General features: G+C 33.6%; 1 protein-coding gene and 1 long non-coding RNA gene across 3 annotated transcripts; both read left to right on the top strand.

The window, feature by feature from the left end:
* The first annotated feature begins 8,655 nt into the window (after positions 1–8,655).
* On the top strand, positions 8,656–10,896 carry LOC121257403 (protein TIFY 9-like). The gene is made up of 6 exons (XM_041158393.1): positions 8,656–8,954; positions 9,058–9,220; positions 9,325–9,412; positions 9,521–9,620; positions 9,731–9,797; positions 10,515–10,896. The coding sequence occupies exons 1-6, from the start codon at positions 8,702–8,704 to the stop codon at positions 10,549–10,551; spliced, it is 708 nt and encodes a 235-aa protein (XP_041014327.1). The 5' UTR covers positions 8,656–8,701; the 3' UTR covers positions 10,552–10,896.
* Positions 10,897–14,933: 4,037 nt separating this feature from the next.
* Positions 14,934–19,827, top strand: LOC121257404. 2 transcript variants are annotated; one of them, XR_005939211.1, is made up of 3 exons: positions 14,934–17,060; positions 19,378–19,575; positions 19,686–19,827. It is a non-coding gene; the product is annotated as an uncharacterized LOC121257404 (long non-coding RNA). The 2 variants fall into 2 exon arrangements; XR_005939210.1 differs by having other exon boundaries at positions 14,934–17,056.
* Positions 19,828–20,637: the final 810 nt, after the last annotated feature.

Here is a 20,637-nt window from a genome sequence, read left to right on the forward strand (position 1 = left end):
CATTACAATATGCATTTTGTCCTCTTTTACAAGAAGATAAATATTTCAATGCTCAAGGTTTTTTTTTTTTTTTTTAATAATGCTAGATGTGATCATAATTATGCAAGCGTCACATACTTATTTTGAAAAATAATGTGATCAACTATTAAATATTTAATTTTTTCAAGCGAGTTCTATATTTAGGTCTGGTTTGGATATAATAAGTGTTTCATTTCATCTCATCATTAAAAATTTCTCAAATTCTTATACAAAATATAATAAATATTCAATTTTTTTAAATATCAAAATAATAATAATATTAAAAAATAATATTTTATTCAACTTTCAATTTTTATTTTATCTCAATTCATTATCCAAACAGCACTTTAGTTATTTTATTTTAAAAGAATGTGTAATGCTTGCGTACTCTATAATTATAAATATTTTTTTTAAAAGAATAATCTAATTTAAAATTTCTAGCCGGGTTTCAGAAAAATTCATCCGAAATCTGGCATAGACGCCAACCAAAAAATTCCCAAGACACAGTCCTTCACCCAAATTGAATGCTCCAAGACATTGGTCGAACATCTATGTCTTGGAAATTGGTTTTCGATTTTATGTATCTTGGAGCATTCAATGTCGATAATGTTGGACCAAATCGCATGTTTTTTTTTCAGAAGTTAGAACATTGAAATACCCCACCATGAGAGTTCAACACGCGCACATGGCAATAAAATTTTGGGACACAAAGTTATTGGTTTCCCCACGAAGAACGTTAAAATTGCATTATCTTCTCTCTCTTTGAACCTTTATTTATTGCAAAAAAAGACAAAAGGGCAGGGTAGCAGTGGCACTTACTATTTGCAGGTGTTGCGCGGAGGGTGGGGTAAAACAAGTTTGATAAAACAATGGCCCACTTTATTCAGATTTGTTGCAGATCACTATTCTCAGACCCCTCTCACGTTCTTGATTCTTCCATCGCGTTCCATACCAATATTTTTTGCAATTTATATAATTTGTACCTATATAAATTTCTAAATTAAATCCGATGTATTTCCTTTATAATTTTTGAAATATTTCTTTTAAATTCTTTATTATTTGAATAACCATTAATTCTCACACAAAAAGATCATCATTTTCAAATCTTAAAACAGTTTTTAATTTTAACTTCTCAAAAATCTCTCTGGTTATTCTCCAAATTCCAATCATAATTATTACGTATTGTAGAGGACGGGTCTCGCTATTAGTCTTGATTGCTCACTTGTAAAACATTGAGTTGGCAGCACCATTTGTCTGTAACTTTTTCGATATTTAAATTAATAATAAAAAGTAATAATTTGAGAATACATAAATCAGAGAGGACGAAAGTTAACTATTACTCATATATATAGACATGAAGAATACATGATAAGCACCATAACTAATTAACTTTGTATTATGCTAAGTCATTATAAGAGTTATCTCTAATGTATAGGAACCATCTTAATCACACGTGGTCTATATCCATAACATGAGATTTATCTCCTCCTAATAAATTGGCAACTATGTGTTCATCTAGGTGTTCGTACTCACATGATTCCCTTGAGCTTTTTATGGGTGATGGGCCTTGGGCCTCGATTCGGACATGTAGAAATATATATTTCTCTTCATAAAATGTCTAATAGAAAGAGTGAGGTAACTCCTTATAAAACTCAGGATGAATTTGTTCTTAAGCCATGTGAGACTTCTCAACACGCCCCCTCACGTGTGGGCTAGTATTTTCAATACCATCATCGTGGGTAGGTTGCAGGAGTCTATCATCAGTCATAAGTTAACCTATTCTGATATCATATAAAATCACCACTTGTTCCAAAATCTTAAACTGATGGAAAGAGATAAATTTTATTATTTATATTATATTCTTAACACTCTCCCTTACATATGTGTCACTCTCTATCTCAATCAATAGGCAGTGGAATATTTAATTGGAAACCTTTTGGCGCACATAGCACTTGCGTGCGGGTAGTTATATATTTAAAATGGCTAACTGCAAATCAGTATTTGGGTTTTTATCTTTTTATAATTCGAAATAATAGTTTTCAGCATTAACAAAATTGAAATGTAAGTTTCAAGAAACTCGCATTAATGTACCTCCGTTAATTTGCCGTTAGCTTTCTAATAGAAAACCGAAAGAAATACCTAATGGCAAGGATTTTGCAATTCAAGTATCAATTTTACAAAAAATTAAAAATTGATACTTTAAATTGCAAAAAATATGAAAATCAAGATACTGATTTTTTAATTAATCCATTTAAAATAAAAAATCATATCACTCACCAAATTAAACAAAAATCCACGCTACTTTAATAAAGATTAATTTAAAATGTAAGGAATTTAAATCCCTTACTGATGTCGTTGCTGCACCCCTCACCCTCCTCGCCATTTGTTGACGTCGCCCTTCACCCTTGCCTCCATCATTGTCATCGCTGCTGCCCCTCGATGTCGTCGCCACTTGCCGACGTCCTTGACTCCATCAACATCTCTTCTCTCGATCAAGCTAGGGGTGGGGAGGGGTTGGAAAAATGGAGAGTAAAAGGGGGAGGAGGGAGAGGCAGGGAGAGAAGTAGGGCTGTACAGAAACCGACGGCACCGGCCACCACAGACGCGAACCGACAGGTCGCGCCAGGAACCGGCCGGAACCGGTCGGTGTGCAGTGGAAATTTCAAGAAACCGACGTTCAGTGGTTCGGTCTCGGTTTGAAGCTGGACCGGACCGCTGAACCGAACGATATAATAATATCTTTTTTTTTTAATATACCCTTATCGAAACGACGCCATTCTACTTAAGTTTAAGTGGAACGGAGTTATTTTATTAAGGACGTAAGAAAAAAAATAATAAGTCTGAAACGACGCCGTTCCACTTAAGTTTAAGTGGAACGGTGTCGTTTTGATAAGAGTCTTCTTCTTCTTTCCCAATCCCCTTCATCCCGAATTCGATTCTGCAACTCTCTCTCCCCTATGCATCTCTCTCTCTCTCTCATTATTCTCTCAGTAGAACCGTCGAGAACTGACGCTGCGTTAAATAATCGTCTCGATCGGTGTCCTTCTCCCCATTGACCGGTTACGGTCGGTGCCTCTCTCATTTTTCTAGACGTCAGTCAGAGTCGGTTTTGTCTAAAAATTGTACCGACGATATCGGTTTTCACCCCTAAAAAGAAGAGAGAGAGAAAAAAAAAAAAAAAAAAAAACGTGGCACACATAAGTGTGAGATCACTTTGTTCCAATAGTATTTTCTTTTTTCGGCAGCCTGAGGGGTTATCTTATCTGCTAAAGGGAACACGTGGTCTGATACGTTCCAGTCACGTGATTCTTGAGTTTCATAGTGTTTGCGTTCACGTCAACTGCTATGTGGGGGACAGTGGCGCAATGCGCACACATACCAAACCAAATACCGAACCAAAAATATATTGAGCTACGCCCACCTGTCCCCATGACGGCACTACCCAACCAATTCAACTATTATCTAAATATCTTTACTTCTCCCCATCTACCCAACCAAACCCACTGTTTGGTCCCCCAAAGTACTGATTTTGAGTTGAAGGGTAATCCTTTTTTTACTAATAAAAAAATAAAAACTTGGTTTGGATCTACTCAAAATTTTAAAAATATCACAGCCGAAAGAGTTCTTACTAATGGAATTTTAAATATATTATTGTTACGCATTAATGTATTTAGTGTGTGAATTATTAAACTTGCTAATGGAATTTTTTTGCTTAAAAAGTTAAGAGAGGTGCAATTAACTTTATTATGTTTGAATGCAGAGATGATCTTAAATGATTTGAGTTGATCTATAAATAATAATATTATATAGATCCTATTAAAATGTATTTGAATATAAATAAATTAAGATAAGTTAAAATGAATATAATTTTTATATATAAAGTTGAAAAAGTAATAAGTCCTATTAATAATTAATTTGAGATATACTTGACATCCAAATTATCATTATTAATTTGACGTTAAATGATCCAGATATTATTCGTCATCGTTTGCTCCTTTACTAATTATTTAATTTTATATTAGAAAATTATGGAAGACTATGGTCAAAATAATACTGAATAGCATCTTTTGAAAATTAAAATAAATACAGTTTGAATAACCAAAAAAACTAATACTCATGGTATTTTTTGCATCAATATCTCTTAGAACGAGAGATATATAAAATGAGTTTTATATTATTGCTTATAAAATCAATATTATTCGAGAAGTTTATATTGACACCACAAATTTCATGATATTCATTTTATATCTTGCGAATTTCTCTGTCATTCTACTTTAAATATTCGAAAAGAGTTGTGCTACACAAAAATTTCAAATTTTTATATACTACTTAAAAACATGTAATTTTACTTTTTTATCTTTATATTTTATACTTCAATTCAATATAAAATATGAGGGGATAAAAAAGTAAAATTATATATTTTTAAATAGTGAGCAGGATGTGAGGTTTATGTCTAAAATTTTTCATTCGAAAAAGAATATGAAAAAGTTAATCATCAATGTTTGATAGTAATTGGGTTTTAATACACGTTTTAAACATTAAACAAAGTGTTGAGTCTTTCCGTGCAAACGACAATTAAAGGAATAATCAAAGTCCCAATCAAAATGTGAATCATGTTGTTTATTTAGGTCTTAAAATTCCAAACCCTCCAAAAAATAAAAATAAAAAGCCCGAAAAGGAAAAGAAAAATGAACAAGTAAATGCAAGAGAGCATTGAAATGGCTGAAAGAAGTTAGACCGGAACTAATTAATTATCTTCTTACCAAAATCCAAGTAATTAGCATCCAGAAGAGCATGACCAGAAAACTGTAACCTCCTCTCTCCCAAAAAACAATTATAGACTAACGCATCCTTTGAATAATACATTTTATTTCAAAATTTTTTATAATTTCATTTCAAACCATCACTTAAACACAATTATTTTTTAATTTCAAATATTCAATTTTCTCTTCTGATTATTATCTAATCATTATAATTTTTTTCAAATTTTCAAGCAAAAGATAAAAATAATTTTATTTTTTCAAATTTTAAAGTAAAAATTATATTAAGAAATTATATTATAACAGTATTTTAACTTTATAATATTTTTATTTAACTTTTTTACCTATCATTTCCTAAAATTCTATCAAATATATTAATTTAAATTATTTCATTACTATTTATAAATTTATAATCTCATCGTATTTTTCAAACCAATCTTAAAAAAGTTACCTAAATAAATTTATAGTTTTTAAAATTTAATTTAATTTTTTTTTAATTTCAAGGGCTTTTGATTTCTTCCTTATCCTTTCACAAAGCCGTGTGCTTTAAACTTTGGATTTGACCAAACCTGCTGCAATAATTGGAAACGAAAAGATATTTCTCGCATAATGCAGTGATAATATCTTAATAGGGACTTTGAATTGATAATAATGGTTGAAAAATAGATAAGATATGATTTCTATCATTTGGATATGTAGATGAAAGATAAAGTACGGCTCAAATGAGATAGACTGTGTGCATCCAAACCGGCCGTAGTTTCCCAAAAGAGTTTTTCTCCGAACAAGGAAGGCAGCAGGTTGGGTACAATCCGACGTGGTTTTGATTAATATTCTACATCTTTCACATCCAAAAATCAAATACAAGTAGAAATTTGTTATGTCAATTAGACTCTGTTACGTATACCGAGAATCTTGTCGATTTTTGTTTTTTACTGACAATGCAAATTGCACTCTTTATTTATTATTATTTTTTAAAAACTTAAAAAAATTCACAAATTTATTAAAAAATATTTTCTTAATTGTTAAGTAAAAGAAACATATAAAAAAAAAATTCGGTAGACATTATCGGTAGAAATTCTTGATAAGACATATCATTTTCTAATAAAAATATTTATACTTTATTTCTTTTATTTTTTTATTTTTAATTATGATTGGAGTCATCCCACGCCCGGTGGTATATGCTTACATAGAGACTAATTATAATAAAAAATGCTGGATGAAATCGGCTGGGGAAGCGCAGGGCGAGAGAATCGCATCCCATGTAGCATAAATGAAAGAGAAGGGTACATGTCTCAAAAACACCTCATCTGGTCTTCGTCTACCCATCACCTCATTTCTCCTTCATCCTATTTTTCTTCGTAGTAACATCACCCAAGTTTCCTCAATGAAAGGAAAGGTGGAAAAGCATGGAAAGCCCACCATAGCAAGTCATTATTTAGGAAAGATAAAAACCAAGAAGAGCATGAGCATATTTTCTTTGTCAGAAAACCATTAAAAAAACCCACAAACTTACAAATTTATATTCTGAAAACCTACAAAAATCAATTGATCCTGGAAAATGGTTCAATGAACCTTGGATTTGCAGAAAATTGTTGGAAAGATTAATCGAACCCATCAATGATTTTCTCTATAAAAATACCAAAAGACATCCCCAACCCAAAAACAAAATGAGGCATTTATTTCACCGATCTAGATGAGATGCATCCTGGAAAACAAAACTGCAGCTGTCGAAATTTCTCCTACCCACGACTAAGCAAATCTACACAATTGTAGACACAAGCAAAGACCAAAATGCAAGGAAACAACTTCAACAACGAGGTACTCGAGCACAGCCGAGAGGTAGACAGGACAAAATCTCTTTATTTTGTTAGTCTGGATGGTATGGTTGCAGAACAAGCAATCTGGAAGCATCACTAAAAAGCAATCTTTGCTTTTTCTCCTACCCACGAAGACAACCATAGATTTGAGTTGTAGAAGACGACCCCTCTGCTCTGCTTTTTCTATTGACAAAGTTTGGGTATTTGTTGGTTTCTCTCCTTTCATCTATTTCCTTTCGTCTGTTTTTTTTTTCCTTCATTTTTTAACATATTCTTTGACGTGGCATTAGCCAATTACAGTGCGGTTCAAATATCCCTCGACGACTCGACAGACGAAAAATCAAATAAGCTACTTGGTCCAAATTCAAGATTCTTAAGGATGCATATATATTGACGATGACAATGATGCAAGAAGAACACATGTTCTAAAGATTTTCTTGCACGAAGAACACGTCTAAGGTGACACTTTGTCTGGACATACTTTCATTCAAAGAAATCGGACAGAATGGGCTTAGACGATGTGAGGTTACAGACACTTCCTTAAGTTGAATTAAGCCGTATCTTAAACTCTAATCCAAGTGGTCAAAAGTAGCGGTAAATGTGGGGCGGCAAACTAGTTTTTCTCTTTAAAATTTGACTAATATAAAACTTTTTTATTTTTAACCAATCACTCAAAATTTAAAGTTTATCCTGGATTAACACTCTCTATAATAATAAAATATTATTATTATTTATTATTAATATTTATTTAATTAAATTATATAGATAAACATTACTTATATTATAATTTGTTATAAGATAAGATTATTGTATTATTTTGTACTTTATAAATAATTAAATAAAAAGTTTATTCATATTTTCTCGTATTATTATAATTTTTGCAAATGATTATAGATAGATGCTAAAAATAATTTTATATTTTAAAAAATATTAAAAGAAAAATTATTAATATTATTTTATAAAAATATAATTAATAATAAGAAAATGTATCGTAATTCTAAAGATGAAGTTATTGTAAGGATGAAATTACACTAAAAGGAAGGAAAACGATAACAAGAAATAATAAAATATTAAAATGAAGATACTACAATTCCTTTCATATATAACTCTAGGGATGAAGTTACTATAACTCATCTTCCAAATGAATTGTATTTAGCTAATCCAATGTAGTAGAAATTTAGTAGACATTCTTTAAAATATGATTTTCATTGACATTTGACTAAGCCAATGCCAATATTTTTATAATTTTAATATCTAATTATATTTTACAAAAAAAGTAATTATAATAATAATAAACTGCCAATCACCAACATAGCAACGAAAAAACGATGTTTTAGTTTTCATTTTTGTTTTCTTTCTGTTTAAAAGTAAACGTTCTTAGTTCTTAAATTATATGAATTTAAAAAAAAAAAAATCAATTAGCAAGCGTCACTTCACTAATAGGACTTCACGTGTCCTATTATGTATTAAAAATACAATTGTTTTATAAGCATGAATAAAAATAATTTTAAAAAGGCTAAGTAGGGTACGTTTGGTAAGCAAATTAAATTAAATTCAATTCATTTCAACTAATTATTATAATTTTTTTAAATTTTAATATAAAATATAATAGATAATTTAATTTTTTAAATTTTAAAATAATAATAATATTAAAAAATAATAATTTAACAATATTTTATTATCTCAATTCAATTCAACTTAGTTCAACATTCAAACGCAGCTTTCAAAAAACAAGCAGACTAATCAGAACACAAAAATTGTCCAAATTTTCAACAAGACTTTTGCCATTTAAAATAATAATAATAATTTTCAACTCAATTTTACAAGTAGCCTGACAAGTGTCAAAATATTAGTAGTGCATAAATAATAATTTGTTAAGAGAACAATAACGATATTTTATGGATTAAAATGTCACAATCGAATTCCAAACAACATTTGGTACAAACTACGAAGGACGAAACACATTCATGATTCAAGGATGATTTATTTTTTATTTTTTTGAATTATCACCTTATATTATAGCTGGGCCCCTGTCTTTCTCATTCATAACCTCACGTCTTCCACGTGAGGAAGAGGAAATTGGCTCTCTGATCTGTCTCAAATCTCATGAAACTCGTGCCTTTCATCTCTCTTCTTCCTTTCTTTTTTATAGCTGCTCCTTCCCCTCTCTTTCGTCGTCGTCGTCTCCAGCATTCCCTCCTTAATCCGAAAGATTCTTTCTCCGGGGATACCTCCATCATGTCGAGAACGACCGTCGAGCTCGATTTCTTTGGTATGGAGAAGGAGAGTTCGTCTTCCTCTTCCTCCTCCTCCAAATCTCAGTTCCAGAAGTTTCTTGATCGCCAGAGAAGCTTTCGAGGTCGGTTTCCTCCGCTATTTTCTTTCCTTTTCTTTGGGCTTCTGGTGATATGTGTTTTGCGTTTGTGCTAAAAGGTGCTTTCATTTAATTTTTTTTTTCTCAGGAATGCAGAGTGCCATTTCCATGATCAACCCTGAGGTTCTGAAATCTGTGATTGCCTCCGCTGCGAACCTGGGCTCCGAATCCAGCAATGCGATTCCTTCGAAGAACTCGGTTTCGGTGCCGGCGAGTCCGGTTTTGCCTGTCTATACTCCTCCTATCGTCAGGTACTGGATTTATTCTATTAAATTCCTTGTTTTCCCTCCAATATTATTATTATTTTTTTGAATTATTTACCAGAAATTTTGAATGGCAATGGACTCCATTGCAGGCCTAGTTCAGAGAACCTTCCGGATACCGCCCCTCTAACCATTTTTTACAACGGAACCGTCTCGGTTTTCGATGTTCCTCAAGAGAAGGTTTGTTTCATTAAACATTCTATATTCAGTTTCATCTTTATTTTTTTAAGCATTGGTCTCGCCTTGATTCTGGTTTCCCTGTTTCTAATTTGGGGAAAAAATGTACAGGCGGAGAACATTTTGAAGCTTGCTGTGGAAGGGACATTGGACCCAAAAGTTGCAGTTCCTTCAAGCGACCAACAACAGCTACTTGATGCACTTGGCGGTGGTAAGTGCTAATTATCTTCACTTCTGTGAGATGTTTAAGAGAAATTTCCCAAATACTAAAGCGGATTAGTGATCATCATATATTTCTCTAATTAAGGAAATTATTTGTAGGCATTGCAGATCTGCCAATCGCACGAAGAAAGTCACTGCAGAGATTCTTGGAGAAGCGCAAAGAGAGGTAATCCCCAATTTCGAATATTAATCTTGTGAGCATGTTGGAAATTCTGATTTTTTCTTAGATTTTCGAAACCTCCCTCAGGAAATATATAGTTCCCGATCCTTCCAAGTAATAGAAATTGATGATGAGACAGAAACTAATTAGAGCATGCTATATCCTTATTAACGAGTAATTATGTAAATTATTTTAGCGAAATGATATCAGATTATACTAAGGATAATAAATAGTCTTTATCATTTATTAACAAAAATTATCTGTAAAAGCCTCCTAATTTAAAGAATCATTCCGAATATTTCTAGATTTGATGGTCTAAAATAACAAGTAACATCCTTTCGTTCTCAATTAGAATAGAGAAAAAAAAGGAAATGCTTTAGCTATAAAGAGGTCCATAAAAATAAACTCATAACCTTACATAACTTAATGTGTTATATTATAAAATTATTTTTATTATAAATTAGATCTAATATATGATATGAAATTATGTTAATTTGTAAAAAAATAAATAAAACACGTTTTATTGTCCGAATGTTATTTTGTTGTTGTAGTGCTTTTGATTGAGGATAATAAAATTATAGAGAATAATTATTCTCATCAGTTATTATTCACTATTCTATATATCACATCCTATAAAAAAAAAAAAAAAAAAAAAAAATTGTCATGTATGGGGTGTAGCATGACTTGAGATATAAGCAATATATTATTATTTTTGTTTGGCAGGTTGACTTGCGTCTCCCCTTATGCATGCTACACCTAATTACGCGTTTGTGCGCTTGAACAAGTCATCCATGGAGGAGTCATGATTCCTAGAACCTAACTAGAAAGGTGCCAAAGATAGCAAGAAAGGACGCCAATATATTATTTTACATAATAAAAGTTGTGTAATATCTTTCTTTTTTTTTTTTTTTTCAAGGATTCTAAAGCATGCAGCCTCTTCAAAGTAGCTTTTTTCCTCTTTTTTCTCTACAGAAAAGAGGTACAAAATATAATAGCTTGTTAGGTACGGCGAAGATGGTTCACGTTTTAGTAATGTGCTGTAATATTTGTGTGTCTATTAGTACTTCTATTATTCTATTCAATTCCATGTCTCCAGCTTCCTCTACACTTTCCTATTGATTTTAAGCCATTCTTTTATTATAGTTATGTATTAAATAGGTTATTATTGGTGTCACATGCATACCCTACCTTTCCTTTTCTTCTTATATTTTTTTTATTATTATTTTTTTCTTTTGGCCTGCGGGTAGAACATCGGGGTCGTGTGATTTTGTCTCAGCCAAGTTCTTCTCTTTTATTATATACTTGTTTTCATGTGCTGGCGAATATTTGTTGACGTCCAACATAAGAATCCTAGCGGAACATCATGAGAGGAAACCAAAAAGATAAGAAAAAAGCATTGTAAAGAACAGGTTTGACCTTTTGCTTGAGATTTAAGAAATCCTTCAAGGAAAACACGAGGGAAAAGAGGAAAAAATTATACAGAAAGAGCAGATCATGGGAATCTAAAAGCTTCTCATATTATTCATCTTAACTTATTTATATTGTGCATAACTAAAGAAATGCAAGAAGAAAGTTTACTAGGGACTTCAGATTCCCTATTTAAAATTAATGTAAAAAAGTAAAAGAGTGTGTGTCCCGTGTATGATCTCAATTCGAAAAGTTCTTTTTCTGTGTGTCACCACACTTAAATTAAATTAACCCCATGGAGTCATCGCTAAGACTCTAGAGGACTTATTCCGAGACCCCTTCATATAAACCATCTTTATTTTCACGCAAGTATGCAACCCTCTTAACTGGATGAAATTATGTGTTACTTAATATAACACGCAACTGTTTCCAATCGTTGATGACAACTAACGGGAAAAGGACTTGGTTTGGAAAGCAGAAGGCGTTTAGATGGAGAATTATCTAAAAAAATATCAAACTTTTACCAAATTAGACAGAACTCAAAAAGAAACAGAACTCCTTTTATGCTTTATTAAGGTGAGACAAAGGCTTTTGAACTTTCTTCCTGCCTTTAAACTTGTTAGAGTGCTGACTTTAATGCCTGTATTTCTGTCATGCGAAAATCATTCACGTTTCGTAGATTTCCCCGAGTCAATAAGTGCGGACTCTGACATTTCTGTCACGTGAAATGTGTTGGGGGTATTGGATCCCTTTGATGGCTATGAACCTAGAGTTAGGCAGGTACTAGAATTAAAAAAATAATTCTTCTATATACAATTGTTACGTGCAATCTTTTATGTTAGGTCAGATTTAAAATAAATTGTTTAATTTTTCTTTAAATGCACATGTTCTCTCTCATCGAGACTCTCTCTTTTTCATTAACTCTCTTTATCTCTAGCTTATCGGGTCGTCTTTCTCTCTCATTAGCTTAGTCTTCCTCTCTCATCAGCTCTCTCTCATTAGGTCGGTCTTTCTCTCTCATCAACTCAGTCTCTCTCTCATCAAGTGTCTCCACGTCAGTCCCGTTTGCGTGCCGTTTACACCATGCACTTGCAACAAGCGTTTTTCTTAAAAAAAAGTCTGACAAATTCTCCCAAGGCCATTTATTTATTTAATACTCTTAATTTTTTTTTAAAAAAAAAAATACAACATCATTAAAAAGATATTTTCTTAATCACTAAATAAAAAAAAAAGTTGTATCAAGACCCATTGTCGGTAGGGATCCTCAGGAGAACTAGCATTACTCTAAAATAAATATGTAAATGCCTCGCATTAATAACTATAATTATTATTTTCAATTAAGGAAAATGCTAGTCCTATTGAGAAAATTCATCGTGAAAGCCTATCAATTGTAGTTTTTGTAACTTAGTAATTAAAATTGTAGTTTTTGTAACTTAGTAATTAAGAAAGTATTTTTTAATGAGTTTATGATTTTTTAAAAATATTTAAAGGGATTTAAAAAATATTTGAATTTTTTTTTTTTACACGTTTGATAACCACTCTTGGTGGATTTTCTCGATGAGGGCAACATGATCCTTAAATTAAATGATATTGTTCAACTACAACTTCACCGTAAAATCTTGAATAAAAATGTTGAACTTTTAGAGAATACTAATTGGAGCGATGTTTTTAAATTTAAAGAAAAATAAACTAAGAAGTGATGTTTTTAAGATATCATAGGAGGTAAGTATTTGAACTCAAGGGTGAGCAAAATTGCTGGAACCAAGGGAGAGTAAGGAATGCTTGACGGGTGTGTCCACATCCCGAGTGAGTGAATAGTGTTAAGATCTAGAGACAAGCAACAAGAGCTCCCATACAAGACAAGCGAAAGTGCTCGAACCCAGGGATATGCAAGGAGTACTCGAGTAAAGAGTTTGAACCTAGGCGAGTAAAGAGTGCTTGGACCCTGAGCGACCAAACCAGTGGTCAAACCTTGAGGGGGGCAATATAGCTCGAACCCCCCAATGAACATAGATGGTTCAAACCTTAGGGCAAGCAACAGAGCTTGAACCACAGGGTGAACAAGAACAATTCCTACTATAGGTAACTGAAAGTGAAGGTAGGATGAAAAAATGAGTCTAAAACGACAAAATTGAAGCTTGGTCGACAAATGAAGATAGATAGAAAATAAATATATGACAAAAAAAAGCTTGATCTTGGGCTTGCAAATCGGGGGCAAGCAAAGAATGCTCGAACAAGGGGCAAGTAAAAAGGGTTGGAACCCAGGGCAAGTAACCACAGCTCACCCCTCGACGAGCAGAGTGCTTCTCACGAAGGACAATCAAAAGAGCTCTTCTCGAAATGTGCTCCTCTCAAAGACGAGCATTCAAACAAATAATTGAAGTGATCTCGCACCTAGAGGCAAGCACTTTGCTTGATGCCAGTAAAATGCTCGCCACCTCTGTTTAATTAGACTTGTGGTATGAGTATTTCAATTAGTTCGAATATATGACAAGGGCATTTTAGCATAATCCAAGTCTCTTGTAAGGGCATCTTGGTCGATTTAGCATATGAAATAAGGGTATACCAAGCTAACATGGTATCTATAAAGCGATATTTTGATTCAAGTCATCGCATGAACTCCCATTTTGTAGGCTCTAAACTCGTTCTTATGTTATAAAATAGAAATCGTAATTGCAAAATTTATATTTTAACTCTTCAAACTATCACATACCTTTAAAATACGTTATGAACTATTAAAATTGTAACTTAATTCAATTTCAAAATTGGAAATGACTATATGGTACTCACTTTATTCTTTAAGACTACATCACATCATGCACTTTTTCTATTTCTTAAGAATATTATCTCAACGGAATTGAAGTTGTAACATTTTTAATTTGTATCATACAGCTAAGTTGTTTAGGTTTAAGAATAATGGTATGATTTTTTTTAGGTCAAACATATTTTAAATTTTAATTGCAAACTATCACCCATTTTGAAATATGGTCTCAAATATTTCAACACTGTCACTTAACCTTCAATTTGAAATATAAAATACAATATGCAATTAGATATTAATACTGCGTTTAGATGCTGAGGTGATTTCAGATGATCCTAAATAATAGTAAAAAAGGTGTGAATAATTTGTAAATAAAAATGAACTGTTTGTGAATAATAGTGAAGTAGTCTCCACTTACCAAACATAGTCTAAGTTTGGTATTTATTTATTTAGTCATTCTGTTAACAAGTTGGTGCTAATAACACACTAGCCATATTATTAATATGACATGATTTAATTTACAAGATTCTAATTTATAAACTTTTATTACAATTCAAATCTTGCCACATCAGCCGCATGGAGTACTGTCTGTGCTCCACACCAATTTATGAATAATTTTTCCTGTTATCTTGATCTTAATGTTTTTCAGGTCTTGTAAAGAGTGCAAAGAATGAAAACGTTTTACGTGTCTAATAAAAGTGCAAATGACAGCTTATAATTGAAAATAAAAGGTAGGATCGTTAGTTTAGGGATTGACAAGTACTACACCTATTGAAAGTTCTAATATTCTCTCATCATCTGCTCAAATAATTATTTTCGCCCTAACATTAACGATACGAAGAAACCAGAACGCTTTCTAAGGAAGACGAAGACGACGACGACGTCGGGTATGAGGTTCGGCCATACATACATTTCCTAGTATTATAGACTCTGTAGACTTGCAAAGTGGAGAAGAGATGCAGTTCTGTTTGGCGGTGGTCAGGAGTTAGGGCCGGTGGGTCATTGGGCCAAAAGCCCTAAACATTAGATGAACTGCTTCTCAATTTCGCTTTGGTAATTTTAGTAGTCAGTGGGCCTACAGCCCAATTTCTTTTAGTAGAGTCCAGGGGCCTGTGAGCCCAGTTACAGTTGTTATTGGTTAGCATTCCGTTCCGTGATGGTGGTCTGGAGGATGTAGATTCTTGGGTTTTGGTACGGATTTGTCAGACAAGCCGAATGCGATGAAGTTATTCTCTCTCTCTCTCTCTCTCTCTCTCTCTCTCACCTTTTGTTCATCCATCTCTCTTTTCAATTTGTGGAGGAGCTCACCCTCGAAGTGAGCTTATACCCATTTCCTGCACATTATTTTCATCCATTACAATAATATTGCCGGCCAGAGTGTTACAAAACCCTAATTGCCGAAGAGCTGTAAAAAATAAATTTAAACATAAAAAATGCCGCTGTTTTTATCTCATTTAAATGGCACACTTATGATTCTCGCAGCATCTCCGATGAGTTTGACGGAGTCCAAGGTGCATGATCGGGTTTTTTCTTTCCTTTTCTTTTGGCAGCATAACTCTGCCTCGTATAAATTTCGCAACGCAGTGGGGAAAATGCAACGCCCAGGTTTGCTTCCCTCGGCGTTGTTTCTCATACCGAGGGGCCCAATTGACCAACAATGCACCGGTTCTGTAGCGTGGCCGAGCTCAGAGTTCCTCACGCATACTCTGCTATGCTTCAAGATTGTATCCAATTAAAAGGTGACCCGTCTTCGGTGAAGCTTCTCCACTGTGAGATTCTCAAAAGAGGTGGTTGTTTGGACCTATTTGGTTACAACGTCCTACTCAAGAGTCAGCATGTGTGTCAAATCCGAGTTCTTCTATGGTGTTGTTAATCTGTTCAACGAAATGCCTGATAGAAATTCGATCTCGTCTGTTACGTCAATTCACTGATACGTGCTGTCGTTGCAATTCATTGTTAGTCAATGGTCACGAGCTCGACCGTTTTATTTTTTCTGAGAAGTCTGGAGTTGCTCCTGAGCATGGGATGGGCTGAGCTAGGTTGGACCATTCATGCTTCTAATGCTAAAGCTTGGTCATGACTTTCATACATTCGTTGGCACTACTCTTTTGTATGCCTTCTCTGTTTGTGAGGACGTTCCTACCGCGAGAGCGATTTTTTATGGACTTGCTATTATTCTGAGTGATTGTTTTTAAGAGGCTATATGTGCTTTATCTCTAATGAGAATATTTGGGTTTGAGCCTAATAATTTTACTTTCGCGTGTTTGCTCTGGATTTAATACCTTTAATGCGGAGATGAGCGTTCATGGTTGCAAAACTGCACATTGAGAACTGGCTATCTATGAACCGGATCTTTTGTGGGTTTTGCGGTTGCATTACTTGAACCTTAGCTCGTCTGGGGCCTGGGCACATTCTAGGCAGATCAGGCCATCTTGATAAAGCCTAGTGTTATATCTGGCGTGCTTTACTTGGAGCTTGCTTTATCCATAATAATGTTAAGCTTGCGAGTTTCTGCACGGCGTGTGCTTTGTGATGGATGGCAAAGATGAGGCGACCCATGTGTTATTGTCAAATATGTATACTACTGCAAAAAGGTGGGAAGCATGGCTTCTGTTTGGGAGCAAATGAAAATGGAAGGAGTAAAGAAGGAACCGGTCCTAAGTTGGATTGAAAACCAGGGAATAATTCTTTATTTCACTGCTGGAGATACTCCACATCCCGGCATGAAACTAATTAATAGGATGCTGGAAGTTTTGAACATGAAAACTAGGAAGGCAGGATATGTTCCTAATCATGATGCAGTTCCACTTGACGTGGATGATGATGAAAAGGACATCTCTTGTGGTTATGCAGTGAAAGATTAGCTCTTGGTTATGGGTTAATTAAAATTCCATCTGGTAGACCTATTCACATCATTGAAAATCTCCAAACATGTGTGGACTGTCATGCTGCACTGAAGTTAATATCGAAGGGTATCCATCACTTTCTGAATGAAGTTTGCTATTCTGGCGATTATTGGGTGATTCTTGATCTTGAACACTAATCTGTCCACAGCCTCTGTTTCAGTGCTAAGAAGCTGGCAGCAACTTGCTCTCTTGTAGGTAATTCTGCATCTTTTATATAAAAAAACAATGCTGTACAGCAGATGACCTGGGATTTCTCTGTAGTAGGGACAAAAATTGTTGATTGGCACTATGTTTAGCTATGTGTCATGTGTGCATCCATGCATGTATATGTGCATGTGTATTTTGTGTATTGACTACAGAAGTAATCCGAGTCTGATATAGATTAGGAACAAGAATCTCGTCTCCTTCTTCCTCTTGAATCTTCGAAGGAAGAATTTTCTTTATTTTTCTTGGATCGACTTTTTGTGCTTTTCTGTTATTAGGCAACACAAAAAGATATCCTAAAAATTTTGGGAATTATGAGTCAAACCTAACTGCTTTAGAATTCTCAGTACGGGGCAATTACCCCCGCACAGTCATATAGTTGACCTCCTCCCCTGGTGTTGTGCCACAACCATTCTTTCACTAATCTGCAGTTACTTGACAATTCAATGTTCAGGAAACACCGGGGAAGCCTAAAAGCTAAAAAGGGGGTAAAAAGTAGTTGTCTAATGATTCAAGAAGTCTGGGTTAAATATGAAATTCTGCTTATAAAACCCAGTTCTTGGCATGTACCATGTTTTTCATTACTCATATATGGGCCAATCATGCATGTTGGTAAGATATTTTGTCTCAAAAGTTTGTTTCTTTTTGGATCATCTTATTTGTTGCGTGTGTACTTCTTGGTTTAGCTACATTACAAGGGAAGACAGTCCTGACAAGAGACTAATATCTCTGAGCATGTAATCATCTTGATTTTAGGAGATAAACGTGATAAATTAACTGCATTGGACAATGTAAGATCCAGAATTTAGCATTTTGGCTCTTAAGATAGCTAAAATTAATTCTAGTTGTAATTTAGAGTTTACAGGATTCAGCATCTCATGAAGTGAACATTCCTTAATTACCAATCAGTGGTGAACTTATAACATTGCCGACATGTTTGGAATGCATTAATTTTTGTGTTCGAATGACATGTTTCAGTGCTGCATGCTATCAATGTTCAATGATAAAACGGAGATAAAAAAATCTTATTGAATATAATGGGATGTCAACTTTTTATGTGTGAGAGAGAGAGAGAGAGAGAGAGAGGAACATGATTGAATGGATATAAATGCGTGGCTGGATGCACGAACGCTTATTTCCTCTGTTATGGATATTTTTACAATATATGACAATAGACTGGAGATATCAGTAATATCTTACAATTCGTCACATCTCCACTGATCGCAATATTTGGTGTCATATCGCACTGTCAGTAAATGCCATGTAATTACTGTATATATACCATGCTCTACATAAATCTTAACCATCGAATTCATATTTCTAAAATCATCAACCTTTTGACTTTTAAGTCATCTTCTGGTTTGGTAAAATATGTTGTAGGTGGTAATGGATTAGAAAAATACTATTTTGCAAGATGACAAGTTTAGAATGCAGGATCTGTAATCTGAAACAGATAAAGTTTACTTTTGCATTGCCATAGAGACAGACTTGATCTTGAACTTCTTACAATTTTGTGCTTTTTGGTCATTAGAATATTATCTGTTGGAAAGCAACAGTTGATCTTACAGAACAAAGAATTTGATTGTTGGTAAGGTTTTGTTGGTAAGATTAATCTGAAAACACAATTGACAAACCAACTGCAAAGTTCTCACGATACTCTGTTTCTGCCACTGTCACCTGGCCGGGGTTATTCAGCTATTTCAATCCAGTTTGAATTATCATTTGACTTCATTCCAATTTTGTCCCAATAAGAATAACTTGTTCTATCTACCTTTGGATGGTGGATTTTATTTTCATCACTTCAGAAGAGATTATCTTTTTCCTCAAATCAACTGATAGTAATTTATGATATATTCCTTAAAAAAAAAACATTTATAATATACACGTATAAGCTAAATGCTACTTTTCCAGGACTGCTTATTGTAAAGATTGCTACTTATGAAAGTAGGAAACTATCCTTGTCAGAGACTTGATGAAGATACTAAAGCTTGCTTCTAAATTGAGCAAGGCCAAAAACAGTGTAGTATTCAATTTTTGAAAATATTATTGAATATTCCCTTTCAAAATAAAATGAAAAACATAATATATTTTCAATTATATTTCATCAAGATCTTTCAGTATCTAGCATCAGGAAGTGAATTAATATATTGTCATGTATTTCACTATAGGTTACCTTACCACCTATTACTTGGTGCGGTTAGGTCATAGCTCTAACTGCAAGCAAAAGCTGTGCTTTGTTTTTTCCCCTCCATCTTTCCAAAACAGTTGAATAATTAAAATCTAAATATCCTATGTGTTTTGGTATCAGGTTGCAGATAGTGACTGCTGTGCTGTGAAACCTGTTGCACACTTGGAGTGGAAAAGTCGGCCATAAGAAATGGGACTTGATACTTTGCTTGCAGTCTATGGATATTGCATGGTGAGGTCAGATGCAGAACCAGATTGAATATTCTCAAAGGTAGCTCTGAGTGAAAGCTATATAGCTCGTCATTGTTCGACTGTTCTGGTATGTTTGACTACTGCAAATTCTGTTTTGTGTACGCTTTCAATATAGAGTTTATTGGGGTATCACAGCAGGCTGAAGATATTCTCTTCTGAAATTTTTTTTTCCATGAGTTCCTCTGCCAGGTTTGGATTTGGGTTTGGTTGAACTTCATCCGAATGGGAAGTCATGTAGACGAGCTGACACAAGATTATTCCTCATTTGTACACTTAACTGCATTTGGGTTTCATGGGAATTTAATCATTTTCTTTGATGAATATTGAATAAAAATGGCCTTAAAAAAAAAAGATTGAATAAAAATGAAAGCACAATACTACCTATAGTCTAACTGATGAAACAGAGTTAGTTTTAAGCTATCATGCAGGGAGACCATTCCGTTCTTCACTATCATTTCCTTGATGGTTGCCCATTTTTTCCCCAAGTTTGGATTAATGCAAATATAAACAAATTGAGTGTGATGTGATAATGTTGGTACGTATACTTGAGGAAAAGCATCTATATTTATTATTTATTTCCTTCTGATGGTCGAGCTGTTTGTCACACTTTTAATGGTTTGATCAGTTTAATCACCTCACAAAGTGTAACTAATAGTTATAATACAAGGTGCAAATCAGTGCACTTCCACACTCTAAGGATCAAAACCTATTTAGGAGCAATGCATTCATTATATTAGGAATATTGGTCAGGTGAATTAGTTTCCAACCTCCTGAACAAGATGAAGTAAACAACAGGCCGATTGAACAAATTAAGCTTTAGCGATATCCTGTGTGTGCGTGTAAGGTAAAAGGAGAAACTGAACCAACTAATCGAAGTGTTGTATTGTGTTGGTACAAGTACTAGAAATGTCGAATGTCAACCAACAACGTGAACAATATATTTCCACTTGCCGATCATCGAGGTGAATCTATGGAGCGAGCCCCCACAAGCTTTTCACTCGTAAGTTTATTGTGGTAGTACTGTTTGGTTTAGTTTTTATGTTGGCTTTTTATTTGGAAATATATATATATATATATATATATGAGTTTTGTTATATACAATCAATTTTGCATATTTCTTGCGCACTCT

The sequence above is a fragment of the Juglans microcarpa x Juglans regia genome, chromosome 3S (genome assembly GCF_004785595.1).
Source record: "Juglans microcarpa x Juglans regia isolate MS1-56 chromosome 3S, Jm3101_v1.0, whole genome shotgun sequence".
NCBI lineage: Eukaryota > Viridiplantae > Streptophyta > Magnoliopsida > Fagales > Juglandaceae > Juglans > Juglans microcarpa x Juglans regia.

Coding starts and splice junctions, on each gene's coding strand:
- LOC121257403 (XM_041158393.1), top strand. CDS start 8,702: ATGAAACTCGTGCCTTTCATCTCTCTTCTTCCTTTCTTTTTTATAGCT. Junction 9,221..9,324: donor TATACTCCTCCTATCGTCAG/GTACTGGATTTA, acceptor ACTCCATTGCAG/GCCTAGTTCAGAGAACCTTC. Junction 9,413..9,520: donor TCGATGTTCCTCAAGAGAAG/GTTTGTTTCATT, acceptor AAAAATGTACAG/GCGGAGAACATTTTGAAGCT.